The 20,288-nt window shown below is 41.7% G+C and overlaps 1 protein-coding gene across 1 annotated transcript; it reads left to right on the forward strand.

The window, feature by feature from the left end:
• Nucleotides 1-10,902: 10,902 nt before the first annotated feature.
• On the forward strand, nt 10,903-19,986 carry LOC104067897 (cytochrome P450 2H1). The gene is made up of 9 exons (XM_009570700.2): nt 10,903-11,135; nt 12,526-12,688; nt 13,474-13,623; nt 15,375-15,535; nt 16,904-17,080; nt 17,517-17,658; nt 17,948-18,135; nt 18,598-18,739; nt 19,217-19,986. Exons 1-9 carry the CDS (start codon nt 10,956-10,958, stop codon nt 19,396-19,398), a joined length of 1,485 nt encoding a protein of 494 aa, XP_009568995.1. The 5' UTR covers nt 10,903-10,955; the 3' UTR covers nt 19,399-19,986.
• The last annotated feature ends 302 nt before the right edge of the window (nt 19,987-20,288 follow it).

Genomic DNA, 20,288 nt, shown 5'->3' on the forward strand with positions numbered 1-20,288 from the left:
CATAGTTATAAATTATCCAGATGGCTATATTTGCTTTTATAAATACTTGCTTTTCTCATGTAAGTTTGTTGTTACTTTCAGTTGTTTTTTATATCAGCCAAGATTTATTTCCCATTGTGGCAGAGGGGGAAATGCCTCAGAAGTGCCTCACTGATCTATGTAAATCCCTCACTTTCCAGCAGCAGAGTGTGGCTGAGTCTAAGGAAGGAAACCGGACCCTTGACTGGACACCTACTAGTACTCTCTCCTCTGTGACCCACAGTCCCCTGCAGGCTCACAGTAGTGGAGATACTGCCCTCCTCCCTACAGACCTACTGCTCTTGGGCTGCTCCCACATCCTGCCTTTATTCGGCCACATACTATCTTTTAATTCTGTCTCCCCACCACCCCCCAGATAGTTCTTCCTTACTAACCAGGTTTTTGTGCTGTGGTTTCCTGCCTGCAGCACCTCAAGACATCTGCTTCTGACACATCTCCTTTGCAGAATGATGACTGCTTGGAGCTGCTTTTCTGGGGTCATATTTTATCTAGAATCTGCTCCCCTTTTGGCCTGCAAGTGCATAGCTTTAGGCAATTTAATATTCAGAACCTGCACTTACTGGTTGAACTGATGATTTTCTGCCTTAATGTCTCCTTTTACCAAAAGTAGTAGTCTGCGAAATATATTCAGACAGACCCAAGGAAAGCAAAACAAATATTCTGCCTCCAATAGTGGTACAAACCACAGTGTCATAAGGATGAATCCAGTATTGAGGTTAGGGCTTGGGGAAACTCAATTCAGACTTAGGGAAAAACAGTTTATTACTTTAAAAGAGGATGGTGGTGCTCTTTTTTTTTAATTAAGTTTCCTTTATTAAGGATAAAGTAGTTTTAGGCAGATCTTCACCTTTCCTTGATCTACAGCTTTTCTCAAACACATCTGGATCACATAATATACAACAGTCTTTCCTTAATAGCTTTCAGTCTGAAGAGTCATTGTACCTTATGTTAAAAGGCACACTGAAAGAGGTCATGGAAGTTCACTCTTTATTTTCAGTGAAACCTATTTAGAATGTTTGATGTTAGACTCTTTCAGATGATGCCTGGTTTAACTGAGTTCATTAAGAAACATTTAACCAACCCGTATGCGCTGATAGATATATGTCTTGCCAAGTCCTTGTGAAATATCAGATAAGCTGTGCAACATATCTGGTCAGTCCTTAATTATACTTTGTTTTGCTTCAAGCACCTGGATCATCTGAGCTATTGAGTACTAACAGAATGTATTGAACTGTACTGCATGTGGATCACTGCGTATCTTTTGCTTAAACACTACTGAGAGCTTTATTTCAGTTTATAACTCTATTTGAGAGTCACATAAGAAGAAGGCAGGAGTACATACCCAGATGATTGCTGGTTTGGTTTTTTTCCATTTGGCAGTTTTTCATTGAAATGTCATATGTCTCACACCTCCTAAGTGGGTAAAATAAATCATAGTTGATATGGCCCTCTTCTACTATTCCAAATTACTTTAAGACAAATGATAGGGGGTATCTTTCATGTTTATGAGAGAGAATGCGTTAGGCACCATCATTTTCAGTGAGAGCGATATATGCAGGAGAAGATGATTACTGAGGGGAGAGGAGGAGCCACCATTAGCACTCAAAGAAGGCAGGGATGAGCACTGCAGCAGATGAAGTGTTACCTGGGCCTTGTTCACCCATGGTTGCATGCATGAAACCTGTAGTGAAGGAGGACTGAAAGAGTTTGTTACGTGCTTTGGCTGTGGGATGGGACAAGAGAATCAAGAGCCAAATGTGGATAGCTGTCACAGAAGAGGATGGTCCCTGTGGACCCTGACCCAACCACTACCAAACATTAAATGAAACTCTAATACAATGATTAGCTTAGAAAATCTTATTTCAGCATGAAGTGCACACATATTTTGCTTTAATCAAGTGAACTCTGGCTTTGGTTCAATGACAGGTTCATAATTTCTGTTGCCTTCTAAGCTATTGCTGCTTGCGTCCTGCCAGGAAAGTGCTGCCTGTTCATCTGTTACCCAGGTCTGCTTCTAAGTTCATGCAAGATCTTGTTCCTTATGAGACGCAGGTCATGAAAGATGTCAGTTCACCATTCACTGCCCGAGCATTTAATCACTGGCTTCCTCTGTGATAAGTAGAAAAGACATCCCAGAAACTCCCCCTTAGCCCTGCAAACTCTCCTTTTCCCTCTGTCACCAGGAAGCTGAGGTAGACCCTCACATAGGGAATGACTTGGGGTCTCTGGTCATGATAACCACTGGTCTTCCTTATCTGTGTCTGTCCTTGTACCCCACAGCCCTGCTGCACACTCACTAATTGGCACTATTTTCTACAAAGGTCCCTCCCAGGCGGTGCACTCTCTGCGTTTCTCTTTGACTTATCATGTGTAAAAGACATTTCCCTCACTTTCTTCCATTTTCTGACATAGTCCATCTTTCTAAATCATTCTACATTTCCTCAGTTAGCACATAGAGTCAAGAGACTTGATTTACGCTTCTACTGCACTTCCTGTCTTTTGGCATGCTTAGGAGAAAAACCCAACTGATAGATACTGATACTTGTAAACTTGAAGTTAAGATGCTGCTGGCTTCTGGCATTTGCTCCATTCAACAACTGAAGCCTCCCAAACGGTAAGAAAACACGTAAATCCATTTGTGGGATCTTGTCTGGAAGACTAGGCTGAAGAGAAGAACAGTCAATAGTGTGTACTTCTGCAGACATCTGTGTTGTCTTGAGCTAGGAGTTTTTTGCATACTGAAGAAATCGCTATAGCCCAACTTTCTACACAATGAATAGGGAGATGGTGTCACCACTGTGAAGAAACCTCCCCCATCACCACCCTCCTGCTAGAACAGTCCAGCACTGCATGTGCCACTGTGGTGGGGTCATGTCTTAAGGCTGTTCTGTTTCTTCAATTTCCTCCTTCAACTTCCCAAACCACTCTGCTATTTCTGTGCTTCTGTCTCTAACAGGACTGAAAGGCATAGTAAAGCTATGTGTTATATCACTTGGCATCTGCATAAGTTATTGTTTTCTTTACATTTTAAAAGCTTGATTTCTCATCTGTTTTCCTTACCACTGTAGTTATTTGGTATCACAAAGTGTGGCCAAATGTTTTGTTACTTGATGACTGTTGAATTTTTCTTGAATTTTAAGTTGTCAGTTGATTAATTTCTCCATCATATTTTTTATTTATGATGTGCATTGTTTACAGAAAATACAGACTAGCAGCAGATTGCATGATTCCATTATCTTTTGTGATGATGATCATCAACTTTTTTAAGTTGCTGAATGCCTCTAGTTAAGGCCCTAGCCCAGGGTTCAACAGGTCTGTGTTCAAGTCCTGTTTGTGCTGCATATTCTCTGCTCAGCCCTTGGAAAATCTCAGTAGGCAGTCTGACACATGATGATGGTGTTATGGTTGGGGAGAGTTGATGAAGTTGCCCAATCACTTCTTTATCTCCCAGGGCATGGACCTTTCAAAGGACTTGCTGTATACAGTGCTTGTTCTGCAGCTGGTTCTGGAGGAGCTCCACTGCCCATGCAGAAGCAGCAGACTCAGGGGCTCTGCTGAGCTCACATCTTCTTTAAAATTTGGCGGTCTTCACTTCTGTGCCTCTCTTTACCATGTATAGCACTCAGACCAACTTTTCCTATTTCATCAGGGTTTTTTGCCTGGCTTGAGGAAGTGCCTGTTCTTTCCTATTGCTGACCACAGTATAGAGCTAAGCGTCTTGGGTTTATTCAAAGGGGATTGGGTATAGCAGCAACACCGTAATTTGCTGTTGGTGGAGTCACAGTACGGGTCACAAGAAGGCTGTTAGCAGCTTAACTTTCTTGCCCTTTTGGAGACTAATAGGCAATTAGTCATGTATTTGCCACGTAGTGCAAACTACTGATAAACTTCATTGACTTCGTTGTTTTCCACTGAGTCATGTTTCGTGTCCAGTGAGTTCATACAGAAATATTTAACCAAGCTTTGTGAGCTACCTAGTCAAACGTCATTTCTGTGATCTGAAAATTAAAGATGTGGTATATATCTTATCTCTAGTACTATCTGTGTATCATGTTACAAATATGGGTGTTACATAAATTGTTGAATGCTAAAGTTGCCACTGAACCTTAAAACCTGCTTATCACAGTAGGTATTTGTCAAATTGCTGCCAGAAATAAGGCAGAGGTTGATACTATGTTTTTCTACAAAGCATTAAGGAAAGTCCTATCTGAAAGTAGTAAGAGTTTAGTAGCTGAGATATTATTCACAGTAGAACAGGCAAGATGATGTCCACAGGCTACCCTGCTAAACTGCTCAATGAAAATGTTCACTGAAATGTCACAGTAAGGACATAGGAGCCTGCGGATGCATGTACTGGATCACAGTGATGGTCGAGTCAGCCAGAATCCTGTCAAACAGTGGCTTAAAAATGAATTGCCAAGGAACAGAGTAGAAGCATGGCAATCACATGAGGAGGAAGTCAGGCAAAAATGCCAAGAGTCCTGCATGGATGAACAAGGAACTCCTGGACAAATTGAAACACACACAAAAAAGAAGCCTACAGTAGTGGAAGTGAGGGCAGATAGCCTGGGAGGAATACAGAGAAATTGTCCTTGCAGCCAGGGATCAGATTAGGGAAGCTAAAGTCTCAATAGAATTAAATCTGGGCAAGAATGTCAAGGACAACAAGAACAGCTTCTATAGGTATATTCAGCGATTAAAGGAAGATGAGGGAGAATATGGGCCCTCTCCAGAAGGAAACAGGAGACCTGGATATGGAGAAGGTCAAGGTACTTGATGACTTTTTTACTTCAGTCTTCAGCAACAAGGGCTTAAGCCACTCCACACAAGTCACAGAGGACAGAGGCAGAGGCTGGGGGACTTAAGAAGTTCCCACTGTAGGAGAAGATCTGGTTCAAAACCATTTAAGGAACCCAAAGGTGCACAAGTCCAAGGGACCTGATGAGACACATCTGTGGGTCCTGAAGGAACCGGAAAATGAAGTTGCTAAGCCACTATCCATCATATTTGAGAAGTTGCAGCAGCCTGGTGAAGTTCCCACTGACTGGAAAAGGGGAAATATAATTCTCATTTTTTTAAAAAAGGAAGACATGCGGAACTACAGGCCGGTCAGTCTCACCTCTGTGCCTGGCAAGATCACAGAGCAGATCCTCCTGGAAACTCTGCTGAGGCACATGGAAAATAAGGTGGTGATATGTGACACCCAACATGGCTTCACTAAGGGCAAATTGTGCCTGATTAATTTGTTGGCCTTCTAGAATGGGGTTACAGATTTGATGAATAAGGATAGAAGAGCTGACATCATCTACCTGGACTTGTGCAAAGCATTCAACATTGCCCTGCACATTTTTTGTCTCTAAATTGGAGAGACATGGATCTAATGGATGGACCACTCTGTGGATAAGGAATTGGCTGGATAGTGGCACTCAAAGAGCTATGGTCAGTGGCTCAATATCCAGGTGGAAATTGGTGACGAGTGGCATTCTGCAGGGTTCGGTATTGGGACCAGTGTTGTTGAACATATTTGTCACTTATGTGGACAGTGGGATTGAGGGCAAGTTTGCTGGCAAAACCAACCTGTGTGGCACAGTCAACACACTGGATGGAAGGGATGCCATCCAGAGAGACCATGACAGGCTTGAAAGGTGGTCCCGCGTGAGTCTCATGAAGTTCAATAAGTCCAAGTTCAAGGTCCTGCACCTGAGTCTGGGCAATCCAAAGCACAATTACAGACTGGGCAGAGAATGGGTTGGAAGTAGCCCCAAAAAGAAGGATTTGGGGTTATTGGTGGATGAGAAACTCAATATGAGCTGGCAATGTGAACTTCCAGCCCAGAAGGCCAACTATATCCTGGGCTGCATCAAAAAACTTGTGACCAGCAAGTCAAGGGAGTTGATTCTCCCGCTCTACCCTTCTCTTGTGAGACCTCGCATGGGGTACTGGAGTCCTCAGTGCAGGAAGGACTTGGATCTATTACAGCAGGTCCAGAGGAGGGCCACAAAGATGATCAGAGCACTTCCCATACAAGGACAGGGGGAGAGAGCTGGGCTTGTTTAGCCTAGAAAAGAAAAGGCTTCACAGAGACCTTTTAGCAGCCTTCCAGTACCTAAAGGAGGCCTATAGGAAAAATGAGGAGGGGCACTTTTTTCAGTGATAGGATGAGGGGTAATGGTTTGAAGCTGAAAGAAGGTAGATTTAGATTAGATATTAAGAAGAAATTTTTTACTGTGAGGTTGGTGAGGCACTAGAACAGAGTGACCAGCAAAGTCGTTGAAGCCCTATCCCTGGAGGTGTTCAAGGCGAGGCTGGATGACCAAAATGATTCAGTGCAAAGTGTCCCTGCCCATGGCAGGGGAGTTGGAACTGGATGACTTTTAAGGTCCCTTCCAACCCAAACTATTCTATGATCCTATGAATCACAGAGGCATATGCTTTCAGACTGTTCCAGTTTCCAGTGATTCCTTACCTATCAGTGGCATCTTTGTGTTTGATTCAACACTCAAGAGATTTTTGTCCCATGAATTTGCCTGGTTACTTTTTGGTCACATACATCTTGCAAAATGGTGTTCCATAATTCAAGGTTATGTTGTATGAAGAACCACCATCTTTTGCCTGTTTAAAACATGCCAGTTGCTATTTTAGTGCTCTGTAGCTCTAATCAGGAAGCAAATATGAGCAGTCATCCCCTTCCTAAAGTCGCCTAACCTTTCACTGTTTCACAAATGTCTATTAAATCCCCTTCATTCACACCTTTTCCAGCTTAGAGAGATCTCGTGCATTTTACCAGTCCTTCCAGATTTTAAGTCATCCTAAATACCTTATTCTAAGGCTTTTCAAAGTCTACTCCATCCTTTTGGAATCGTAGGCTCACATAGAATTCCAGCTAAAGATCTGCCATAGGCTTGTAAAGAGATGGTGTAAAGAGGTACCCTTTATGTTCTCTCGTCCTTTTTTAATAATACGTAATGTTTGGTTTGCTTTTTTGGAGCATCCTACTCAGCATAAAGCCTCCTTAATATCCAGCCCATAATGGACTAAAAACTAATAAATAAAACCTGTCATGTTCTCCTCTTCCAAGACCTCAACCTCTAAAAAAACCAAAGGTTACAGGACATTCTCTAGGCATGCTGGCAGATTTCCTGGCTTCATCAGTCGTAGAGCTTCTTGCACTTGTCTGTCCAGGGACGCCCTCCACAGCAGCAGGAAGTGAGGGGCTACCACAGCACAATCCTTTTGCATTTCTTTTTTCCCCCAGTTGCCTTCCAGCCTCCTCCCAGCAAAGAGAATGGATAGAAAGGCTTATCCTTGGAAAGGCTAAGAAAAGATGGGAATGGCCTACCTTTAGATGCTAATGTTGCTGATAATTTTTCAGTTTGATCTACAGTCTACATGAGATTAGGAAGACCTTTCCCCACCAAAGCCTCTTTTAACTAGCCAGCCTTCCCTGCCTATTTCTGTGAAGAAGCCAGATCCAGTACATCCTTGTAGGCTGTAAATATACTTGAAGAGGGTGTTTTAGGGATAAGAAAGTGTCTTTTTTTCTCACAGACCCAATCTGGAGGAGAACAGAAGTAAGTGAATTAAACAGTAAGTGCACGGCCTCGATGAAAGGCAATGTACAAACATAGGATGTGTTCCCAGAAGCCAGCCCATACATGCCAGTAGGCAGACCCAGAAAAGACATTCGGAGGAAGGCCTGGATTTTGAAACATTGGTTCATACAGTGGTATCCCAGTCTGTCAAATTCACAGGTGAAGCCAGAGAATGGTGCCATTTCATAACAAGACCAAAGGCCCCAGCATCTGCTTTCATACCACCCTGGGAGGAAAGCAGAATCTTTCAGAATTTTATGAATGTGAACTGTACCACGATAGGTCTTTCATACTCAACTTGCCTTTCACACTCAAACAATTCCTGTATTTCTGTCATCAGAGATGACTCAAGACCTTTGGCAGTTACATCTCTTTCCAGTGAAACTCACTGATCCCTTCAAGCAGTTCTGGATTTATCCCAGCACCATTTAGAGACCCTTCAGCGCTTATGTGAGTAATTAGATAAATAATAAAACAATAAAAATCCATGTCCATATATGGGAGTGACACTGTGAGCAAAGCTCTGCTTTTTCAGTGCATTAGGCTTCACAGCGGTTGTCCACCTTCAGGGCTGCCAATAGAGGAATACAAGGCACTGTGTGTCTGCCGAAGTAAAGGAAGGGAAAATGCAAACTTTATGTTTTCCTTGATGGCAATAAAACTGTTTGCAGCAATACAATTATCTGCCTAGACATGGTCTAGAACGCTCCTCTCAATTTCACCTGTCTGTCCACTTCTGCTTTTAAACACCCTCAGTGTGCAGTATTCAGAGTAGTGCCCATTGTACCAGAATTTGTAGAATTTCTTGCTGATAAAGAACATCATTAGGAGCAGGAGAGATGTGTAGGTAATCCAAGTCATCTTCCTCAAAAGAGATCCCTAGCAGACAGACATGTAAATCTATATAAGTCTCCTGAGGCTCCCTTTGTAGTCAGGGGAAACAAATTTCTTCAGTGACTGACTCATTTCACACTAAAATTGGTGCATAAGAAAAGTCAGATGACCTGTTCTCTGGAAGTACCACTGTTTCTTCACTAACAGTGGAGACTAGCTGATTTGTATACCTACCTTTTTAGTATCTAATTTAGGTGGGAGACGCTTCTTTTCTCACTGCTCTAAAATGTGCTAGTCCTCAGCTAATTGGGCAAATTTAAAATCTGCCCATCATTTAAATCCCATTTTGACAGCTTAGTAGAAAACAAAGTCTGGTGTTCACAGTATATCTGGCGATTTTTGTACACATGAAAGTGGAAATGTGAGCACATAAAAACTGATTGAACCAATGTGGACTCGAGTTCTAAGCCAATGAGTTGGTGCAGGCAAGAAAGTGCCTTTCACAGCCCTCTACCATGACCTGAGAGTCAAATAAAAGACTTAGCCCCTGCATTGTCTTCGAGCACCAGTTTCATAGATAGTAAATATCTGACCTTTGTTAATTAGAGATAAACATGAAAATAATATCCTGTGGTATTGATTATCATTCAGAGTAAAATTAAGAGTAATTCCATGTCTCTCTCTTATTACGCAGGGATTTTCTTCAGCGATGAAACTAGTTTTTTTTTATTTAAGTAATGTTCTCATTCACTTCCTTAAGCCGCAGTTGTTACCAGCTTCCATTCTCTACACTCCAGGTCCTCTTCCCTTGTTTATTTGTTTCCCTACTGGAGCTTCACTGGGTCTGAATTAACATTCCCTTAGGACTACTACATGATTCACAAAAATCAAGTTTATTAACATTTGTTAACCTTAATAACCATAGACTAATTCATGCTCTTGATACTTAAGTAGTTTCAGAAAACAATTTTGCACCTACTAAATTCCTTTTTCTCACCATGTGCCTACTTCACTGGTTTACTGCCCTACAGATTTCCTGAAACTAGAGCTATGCTAAATAGCGTATTTACTAAATATTTATATATTTTATATATATAGTATTTATATACATAAATACTACATATTTACTAAATATGCTATTTACTAAATAGTAATAATGTCTAGTTAGAAAAGGTTATTCAGATTTTTTCAGGTTTTTCAGACTTTTTCCCCATACCTACTTAGTTTTAACAAGACATCATCCACCCAGCCCTGGCCAGCAGGAAGCCTGAGCACCAGCTGAATGCAGAGCCCCTTTTACAGTCACTTGTACACTGATGTTTCCTGCAAGCTTCTCTGACTTGCTCTAGTTATCTTGCTATAGCTACTGTGTTCAAAAGTGCTTCAAAAGAGTATCGGTATCTCCTTACATAAAGTCACATAAAAAGGGAATATGCAGCCTAATAACATGCCTTGTAGTTGGGGCTGAGTGAAAAGAGGAGGAATAGCATGGGAGGCATGTTAGACCCAAAGGGCTATAGGAGTATCAGTACAGTGTTCACAGTAGATCACTAACACTATATGGACACTACGAATACTGTACACACAAAATTTGGCAGCAGAGTCCTGGGATCAGATCTTCAGTCTCAGGTCACTGAATCACTGTCCTACTCTATTTCTCTGCCAGAAAACACATACAGTTCTTACTCTGTTTGTAGGGGGTTGGATTCCTGTGGAGAGGAGTGGGAAGCATAGTATTTTTATTAAGACTCTATATTGTATTAAATACACAATAATAATAAACTAATCACTCTGCTAAGCTCTGCTCAGGGTCCTTTTAACTATCATGGATCTTCATACCTCCTATGGATCTTCAATTAGTATCTAGAAACATAAGAAAGGAGGTTACTGCATAAAGTGGTGGTTTGGGGAGAACCTGTGACTTGTAAATGCTCTAAAGAGTATGGTATATCTAGTTAAAATATCAGATTAGGACAAGCTGAGTGTATTCCTCAAAATCTGTGTGTATAACTTGGGTACAATTGCATAATTTCATTCTAAACTTGAAGGTGAAATGCCTAGGATGAACGTGGAGCGATGCCCTTTTTCAGTCACACCACCTCCCTGCACCGTGCTCAGGTTCTACAGCGGCTGGCAGATGTCAATATGCACGAAGGCAAACAGCAAGCATTTAAGCGCATACACGGCAGCTAGGCGCTAAATTTGTTTGACATTACTATAACAATACTTCTTTAGTCCCATGTGAATGATTACCCAAAGGAACACGAACTGGAGATAAAATATCAGTATGCAAACAAGGAGTTCATCCCTAGTTTTGTAATTATTATCTTGAACAGATTAATAAGTAATCTCGTATCTCAGCAGGAATAGGAAGGCACTATTGGTTAATTTCACCCATGTGGTTGGTCTCACAGCATATAAATAGACATTGATTTACAGGTCCAACATCAGGCTCTTCTGACACTTGATGTGTCTTCCTCTCTTCACACCATGTTGCTCCTGGGAACAACCACTATCTTCTTGCTGATCTGCATCTCATGCCTTCTTCTCTTGGCTGCACGGAAAAGCATATCACAAAAAGAGAAGCAGCCTCCTGGTCCCTTCTCACTCCCACTTATTGGAAACGTACTCCATCTGGACCTGTGGAACTTGCCTGAAAGCTTGAAGAAGGTAAGAGACTGTCTCCTTCTTTCCTGTGCTGTCTCCACTGCATATAAAACAAAGTCTGGTCCAGACTGTCACAGCTTAATTTACAAGATTTACTTGCATTGACCAAATGTCAGACTCAAACAGAAACAAAAGGTTTCCCAGAAATACATGCTTCTGAAGTCTGTATATTGCAATAATCTATATAACGCAAGTCTGTATATTTGCAATAACAATACTAATGATGAGCCTGTGCTGACCCCCAGCAGTACTGCAATTTGCAATGGATTTGCAATCAAGGCACTGATGCTACTGCAATGTTCACTGTATTTCCCCACTGCCTAGCTCCTCACCATACTGGCAACATGTCCTCGACCTTTTTTAGGCAAGACCCTGGTATATTTTGCTGCCTCTGCTCGTAGCAGACAGCTAGGATATCCTTGGAGCTTAAGTAGTGAGTGAAGGTGTTGAAGTAAAAAAATTTGGAGGTGAATTGTGCTGTCTATTCCCTGACAGCTGATGTCAGCCATCTGTCAAACAAAACCTGTGTTGCAAGGCCTGGAAGAGGATAGGTAGAGGGAATTCAGCTGGAGCGCCTGTTCCTTAGGGGATTGTGATGGGATAGTGGCAGAGAGATGGGAAGGGTAGGTGTCCCTGTGTTCTTTAGAGCATAATTGTGGTGATGGCTGACATCACCGTGTGTATCACCAGAAGCACATATACCCATATGAGCTCTTTTTTGCCTTAGTGCATGTCAATGTTTGGAATCATGAGCACCCTCAGACATTCTGCTTTGTTTCACAGCACAATGTGATTCAGTTTCATACCATAAAAAAAACTGGGACTGTATCTAGTTTGCTGTCAAAACGTTAGCATAAGAAGCAGCATACCAGGTCGGATCAAGTAGCCCAAGAAACTTTCTGCAATTGCTGTCAAAAGCAGATGCCTAGGAAAGAGTATATGACTACTGCAAGGATGCAGCAACTCTCCAACGATATATTCACCCAATTTCCAGAGATCTGTAGCCCAGGATATTTCAGAGACAACTGTGGTATGTTTGTGCACAAAAACCCTTTAGGCATTTGCTGCTGCAAGTGCTTTCTGAGCCAGTGTAAATTGTTATCCACTGTGGCCTGTAGAAAGGCATTCCAGACTGTTTTGCTAGCCCTGAGAAGAACTATTTTCTTTTCTGGAATTTGTACTTGACACCTCACCATTTCCATACATATCTCCTATTTCTTGTACAATTCCCCTGACTGTAATTCATCGTTGAAAGATCTCTGCACTTCTGCTCTGCCATGTCTCAGTGATGCTGGAACAATGGCGTATCACCACTCAGACCCCTTTGCTACAAACTTCTTTTCATGTGATTAATATTCAGACACATTGTTTTTTGTGTTCCTCTTTCCTACAGCTCAGCAAGAAGTATGGTCCTGTTTTCACAGTACATTTAGGCCCACAGAAGGTTGTGGTGCTATATGGCTATGACGTTGTGAAAGAAGCTCTGATTGATCAGGCAGATGAATTCAGTGGAAGAGGCATCCTACCGCTGTTTAGAAAACTCTTCCAAGGCACAGGTACACCCAGGGCAGTGAAGGAGGGAATGGTGGATTTCATTCACAACTTTCATGCATACAAATTAGCAACAAAAGACTAAAAACCAACTCACTACTTTGACCCTTGAGGAAACTGGACCCCCTAGGGAACTGTTTAAGGTCACAGTTTGGCTTCCCTGAGTGCCTTCCTATTTTCAGCATGCTTCAAATTCTGGCTAGAATTTTGTTCATTAAAATCTTACGTTCGTTCTCCCATTTCTGAAAATATTGATAATGTGCATACAGCTAAGGAACCAGCAATACAGACGTTCACAGCGCAACAAAGACAAGATTATGGAGGCTGTCCTAGTAAGGGCCACTTTCAGCATCAGGCCCTGAGCTTATTCACCAGAGCAGTTCCCGGTATGGCATTTATCTGGGTGAACAGGACCTTCTCCCTAGTACCATAGCACAGTACTAATGGTATTGTGTGAAGGTGCATAGCAGAACAGTTGAGCAGCTATGTCAGTGCAAAGGCCACGTGCTTGTAGCCAAGACCAATTCAGTACCACTGTTAGCTTCTTATTTATATCCTCATGTAGGTTTTCTTATTCTAGGAATAAACTCAGTTTTTCTCAAAGTGCTGTCATGGATCAGATATGCCGCCCCCAGAATTGCAGCAAAGATACATTTTTAGGCATATAGCAATTGCAGTGTAACTCCACAGAGAGGTGTCTTTGCATGTGGAATACTTACTGTGCACCTCCCATGCTGGGGAAAAAAAATCTGTTTCCTCATGGAGTTCTGTTTTTTTCTTCCCACACCAGGCATTGTGACTAGTAATGGGGAGACCTGGAAGCAGCTCCGGCGATTTGCACTCACCACCCTGCGGGATTTTGGGATGGGGAAGAAAAGCATCGAGGAGCGAATACAGGAGGAAGCTCGTTTTCTAGTGGAGAGGATCAGGAACACACGTGGTAGGATATGGACTTTGTGCCTGCTGGGACACATCATTTATCTGCAATGAGATAATGTAGGGCTGCTTCACTAAATGTATGACCTAAGAAGTGGGTATGTGGCTGCTGTTTCTGCTCCATTGCTGCAATAGACCAAGTTACCACTGCTGGGAATGGGTCAGTCAAAGGCACAGTATGGAGGGATAAGTGCAGGAGACTGGTGTTGGAAAGCATCCCTTAACCTGTTCCCTTTGAGGAACAAGACAAGAAGTGGCTCAGCCACAAAGCCAAGGGTTTGGTGTGATTCAGCCATGGAGACAGGGCTGGGCACTGCCAGGTAACCAAGAAGCACACACTTCCTTTCTTTGTCTCTTGCATCCTAAGTAAATGCATCCTGAAGAAGTGAGTGACCAGAGAACTCATATAAAGATCTTTAGGTTTGAGTCCAGTCCATCTGAACGCTAGACAATATCTCCCGGTATTGGTGTGGGGCTGCAATAGGAACACAGATTACAATCTTCTTTTGAGGCCAGGGCATAAGGTAATGCCCTTGGTTTCAATCTATAAACACATTTTCTGATAGTATATAAACAAACTTTACGCCTAAGCACCTCCCCTGCGAGAGGCACAGTGCCAGTCTGGACAACAGACTTCCTTCACACAGCCAGCCTTCAAAATGTGCTTATTCTGTAGGGGAGAAAAAGGGTACTGAAGCATCACAGTTTCCCACTAGCCACTAGAAAATTCAGTCTGGCTTCACAGATGAACATTCCTACTACAAAGCAGAGAAAACTCTCTTACCTGCATTGCTCTTGTCCCTTAACTAGCACAGTAATACTGTATTTCCTGTGCTCTACTGTAGGCCTCTGTCTCTGGGTCATTTTGTTTTAGCATCTTTTACTGTCTACTAAAAGACTTTGCAAGCAAGATATCTGCAACTGAGAGTAGTTATTTATTCATTAATAACAAATAATAAATAGCTCTAACTAGTTAGCTACTAGGCTTGGCATTATTATACTCACTACCTCTGATGAGACACCTGCCAAGGATTTGCCAGCCAGGGAGTAATCAGGCAGGCAGAGGAGAGTTGGTGCCATTGCTCCTTGAAACTGGCTGAATCTCAGTGCTACCAAGTTCTAACTCTTTGGTTTTCCTTTAGAATTTGACACCTCTTCATATTGTTGTTTCTCTTCTGGAATCCTTGAGATGCATCCTATCACTGCCTGCAATTATACCTTTCCTTTCTTTCTTGGGTCTAATCTTGCTTTTTCTCACACAGTCATTATCTTCTTAGAAGTTTATGCAGCTGTGCTATCAAAACTAGACTTGGATCACAGGGATCTGAACTCCTAGGAGAGGGTTATACGATTGAAGTTATGCTAATAGAGTTCATAAACAGAGTGCAATAATCTAAAAGACATGGCTCAGGCAATGACCTTACTGTTTAATTGGGTTTCGGTGGGAATCTTTAGGCCATTTCTAACAAACAGTCTACAAAGACAGACAGGCATGTATCAGCTGAAGAGGAACTGAGACATTCAGACCAGTGTTCTACTGAGAACAAGACAAAAGAGATACTTAAACCATTCAAACCAGGAAATTAGTTCACTTCAAGTACAGAAGAATAAGTTGGATAAGCTCTTCACCATTCTTTCAAAGGCCTACAAAACTTTGGGTCTCAAGTGGATGCAAAACTTCCCTGTGGTGTCAAAGGAGGGGATGATGACTGAAATAATGAGAGCAAGATAACAGTGGATTTTTTTTTGTTGCAGAGCAACCTTTCAACCCTGGCGTCTTCCTCATCCATGCTGTTTCCAACATCATCTGCTCCGTTGTATTTGGAGATAGGTTCGACTATGAGGACAAGAAATTTCTAACTTTAATTGAGTTGCTAGAGGAAAACAACAAGCTCCAGAACTCGATACAACCACAGGTGTGTACAGTTGCATTTAATTAATAAATTTGTTAATTATTATGATATTTTACTAATTAATATTTATTCATATATTGGAACGGGTGGATGAAGTGCTGCAACGGGTGGATGAAATGCTTAGGGGCATAGTTTAAGGGAGTGTTAGGAATGGTTGGACTCGATGATCCAGTGGGTCCTTTCCAACCTGGTGATTCTATGATTTTATGATTCTATATTATTAATTTTTAATTGGGGTGGATTCTCCTAAATTTGGAGACATTTCTTGAAAGCCAAAAAGGCAGTAAATAATCAATTCCTGTGCTTTTCTTATCTTATGGAATTGCCGTTGTATTTCCAAAGAAGGATATAATCACAAAAACTGTCTAGGAGAAGTCTATCTTGAATATAGCGAAGCCATAAAGTAAAAGGCATTAATATCCAGCAGAATAAAAAGAGCTACTGCTCCAAAACAATTGAATTGCTTCATTTTCATACTTAGAGTTGGGGAACATTAAGGAAGGCTCTGCAGCAGGGTCTGGACAGGCTGGATCAATGCACCAAGGCCAACAGCAAGGGGTTTAACATGACTAAGCACTGGCTACTGCACTTGGGCCACAACAACCCTCCACAAAGCTACAGGCTTGGGAATGAATGGCTTGAAAGCTGCCTGGTGAACAAGGACCTGGAGTTGCTGGTCAACAGCCAGCTGAACATGAGCCAACAGTGTGCCTAGGTGGCCAAGGTGGCCAAGAGCATCCTGGCTTGTATCAGAAATGGTGTGGCCAGCAGGAGTAGGGAAGTGATTGTCCCCTGTAGTCAGCCCTGGTGAGGCTGCACCTCAAATCCTATGTTCAGTTTTGGGCCTCTCACTATGAGAAAAACATTGAGCTACAGAGTCTGTCCAGAGAAGGGCAACAAAGCTGATGAAGGGTCTGGAGCATGAATCTTACTTATGAAGAGTAGCTGAGGGAAATGGGGCTGTTTAGGCTGGCGACAAAGAGGCTGAGGGGAGACCTTATCGCTCCTACAACTGCCTGAAAGGAGGCGGTAGCGAGGTAGATGTTGGTCTCTTCTCCCAAGTAACAAGCAATAGGAAGAGAGGAAATGGCCTTAAGTTGCAGCAGGGAAAATTTACACTGGATATTAGGAAATACAACTCCAGTGAAAGAGTTGTCAAGAATTGGAACAGAGTGCCCAGGGAAGTGGTGGAGTTACCATCCCTGGAGGGATTTAAAAGATGTGTGGATGTGGCACTGAGGGACATGGTTTAGTCTCCAACTTGGCAGTGTTACGTTTACAGTTGGATTTGATCTTAAAGGTCTTTCCCAACCTAAACAATTCTGTGATTCTGTCATTAATCAGAATGTGCTTTTCCATCATTTTTTACAGCTATATAATGTCTTCCCAACTCTCATGGATTATTTACCTGGGCCTCATCAAAAACTCATACAAAATATTGAAAAAGTTGATCAATTTGTTTTGGAAATCATAGCAGAACACCAGAAAACTCTGGATCCCACTTGTCCTCGAGATTTTATTGATGCTTTTCTGAACAAAATGGAACAGGTAATGCAAAAGCAAGAGAATTGTTGGATTATAAGAAAACCACTGTTTAAATGCCAGCTTCTTTTCAGTTGTGGCAGGGCACTGGGCTTTTGCAAACACAGAGGGGAACTTGCTTTTCTTAGCACATCAGCTTCACTCTATCCTCTCTATTTTCTTATCAAGGATTCTTCAAGACAGAATTAAGAGCACTAGCCAAAGTTAGGAAAGTTGCAGACCAATCTGATTGATGTAATTCAGTGCTCCTTCCATATTGGAAAAGGTTCATAATATTATTCAGTAAAAGTACTATGAATTCTAGTGTTCTGGAAAGTGAGTGTCGTATTTTTGAAAGGATATTAGATGAGTTTAAAAACATACATGATGGGTACAGGACTTTCATTATAAAACAAGCTGCTTAGTTACGTCATTCAAAACATTCTGCAAAATCTTCCTCCAGGAGAAAGAGAATAGTCACTCAGAATTCACCGTTGAGACCTTGAGCAGAACCACACTCGACTTGTTCCTTGCGGGTACAGGGACCACCAGCATCACACTGAGACATGGACTTCTGATTCTCATGAAATATCCACAGATAGTAGGTAATAGAAAAGTAAATAAATAATTGAATACTTTTTAATAGGTCATGGGATCAAATTGGACAATTCCTGTCACTACTGCATGTGACAATTGTCCTCTGAATAAGGAAACATATTTGCAGTGTGGAGAGGTGTATCAGTCTTAGTTCTGTTCACAGGAAAGATATATTAGTACTAAGTATGTTCATTTATTCCTGGTGTGCTAAAAGCAAGTTTTGCTGTAAATCTGGGGAGAGGTTTAGGCAAACAGGTGAGGGACTTTTCCATTCAACATCTGCTTATTTCCTAACAGAGAAAATTCAAAAGGAGATAGACTGTGTGATTGGCCGAAACCGAAGCCCCTGCATGGCAGATCGGAGTCAGATGCCCTACACAGATGCTGTGATCCATGAAATCCAGAGATTCATTGATTTCTTACCACTTAATGTCCCACATAGTGTGATCAAGGACACCAAGTTCAGAGACTATTATATCCCCAAGGTCTGTTCCACTGTGTCTGAGAAAGGTCATAATCTCTTGAAAACAGTGATGTGTTCTATTAATTGTATTTTATTTTATATTCAAAAACACTGAAATGTGATACAGAATTGGAATAATTCCATTTGGAAAGGGATTCTGGAAATTATTGAGTCCAGTCTCTTCTATTCGAAAAAGAAAACTTTCATCCTCTATGAGAAGAGGGAGATAGAGCTTTCTTTTTTTTTCATGTAAATGTAAGCAAAATTCTAATTTATTTGGAAGCAATATTAAATACTCTAATCAGACTCACCATTGATGTTCATTAGAAAATCATCTTTGACATACCAATGGCATTCATTAACAGCTCATTTTAAACTGGTTAAACTTTGACTATACTTCTATTCAGTTGTGAGAACTTCTTGAGGCTGCTTTGCTTTAACATGTCTCCATTTTAACTTTCTTGTCCTTTCTTCATCAATTCAGGACACAATAATATTTCCTATGCTGAGTTCTGTCCTACATGATAGCAAGGAATTTCCAAATCCAGAAAAATTTGACCCAGGACATTTCCTAAATGCAAATGGTACCTTTAAAAAGAGTGACCACTTCATGCCATTTTCTGCAGGTAAGAGCTCTTTCTATTTCAGATCCTAGACTATCCTCTCCTAGAACCTCTTTGGAGATTTTAGTGACTCCATCACCAGTGATGCCTGGCACTCAGCTAGAGTCACTTCTGGGCAGCTGTAATGCACCCCTGTACTAAAGTTTTAGTTTATTTCCCTTTTTAGCAACAACAAAAGCTCCTCCAAAGCACTCTACAAGAAGAGATGTATAAAGTGGGACTCAGTCATGCAACCTCTCTCTCTAAACTTGTCATTACACAGCAGCAGAACATGAAAAACTAAAGCCTTCAAAGTGCTTTGCCCACTAAGCACTCTCATAACATTCTATAGACATTTAGCCCCTAGTTTAATTCGTTTGCTTCTTCAAAATGTTGCAGCACCGCCTATCCATTCTAAGATGTCTGAGCTTTTGTGGAATGATGGTTTAAATAAGTCACCAGCATAATACTCTACTCTCATTTGTTATCTTTTGTTTGCAGGAAAACGCATATGTGCAGGAGAAGGTCTGGCCCGAATGGAGATATTCATATTTTTAACATCCATCCTGCAGAACTTCACTTTGAAATCTGTCATCGACCACAAAGACATTGATATTTCCCCATTAGTCAGCTCTCTGGCAAATATGCCCCGACCTTATGAGGTTTCTTTTGTTCCACGTTAGCCGAGAAAAGACAGTTGCCAGCTCCCACAATCATGAAAGCTCTGGTTGAAGGACAGTCATTGCCCAACCTGTTAAGGCTGAAATACTCAGATCATTTGCTAGATACTTTATGGAGAGAAATTTGCTTAGAAAAGAAAAGTGTATGGTGCTTTTATAATCAACACAGCCAGCTCTGAACAGAGACTGAGTAGGCAATTGCACTGGGAAGGAGACAGCTCCCTGTGCAAATTTATACAGGCTCTCCTCTGCACCTGCCTCACCTAGCTGTCCCTATCACTTCATCCTCTCAGCACAGCAGGAACAGATGCCTGTACTCCAGGGTTTCCACAGACTCTGCCTGAGGTACCACTCTGCTCTGCATTTTCAGTTTGATTGTGACCTATTTTTAAAGGTGAGCATAAAACAGGGTGCAGTGTTTTTTTCTGTCAGAAGATGATCATCTCCTGAATTCTTCCCAAATGTATACTATCTCCTGTGGTGAGGACGCTGTTTATTGATGACTGGACAGAAGAGTCCTCTTTTGTGTGGTCATGATGAATGTCTGTGAAAACACAACTTAAATTGCAATATAAAGTACATTGAATTGTTTTTCTGAGATCCAAGAATATCTTTTAGTGAAAAATCTGCCACCACAAAGCTTATACTCCGAAATGTTTTCCAAGACTTGTATGTATGTTCCAAGACTGTTGGAACGGGTTCAGAGGAAGGCTACGAAGATGATCAGAGGGCTGGAGCACCTCCCATAAGAAGACAGGCTGAGACAGGTTGGGGTTGTTCAACCTCGAGAAAAGAAGTCTCCAAGGAGACCTTATAGCAACCTGCCAGTATCTGAAGGGGCTACAGGAAGGCTGGGGAGGGACTGTGTACAAAGGCTCGTAGTGATAAGAATA

The sequence above is a fragment of the Cuculus canorus genome, chromosome 7 (genome assembly GCF_017976375.1).
Source record: "Cuculus canorus isolate bCucCan1 chromosome 7, bCucCan1.pri, whole genome shotgun sequence".
Taxonomy (NCBI): Eukaryota; Metazoa; Chordata; class Aves; order Cuculiformes; family Cuculidae; genus Cuculus; species Cuculus canorus.

Excerpts from the sequence above, each read along its gene's own strand:
- LOC104067897 (XM_009570700.2), top strand. The coding sequence starts at position 10,956 with ATGTTGCTCCTGGGAACAACCACTATCTTCTTGCTGATCTGCATCTCA. Across the intron at positions 11,136-12,525 it reads TGCCTGAAAGCTTGAAGAAG|CTCAGCAAGAAGTATGGTCC; the intron begins GTAAGAGACTGT and ends TCTTTCCTACAG. Across the intron at positions 15,536-16,903 it reads AGAACTCGATACAACCACAG|CTATATAATGTCTTCCCAAC; the intron begins GTGTGTACAGTT and ends CATTTTTTACAG.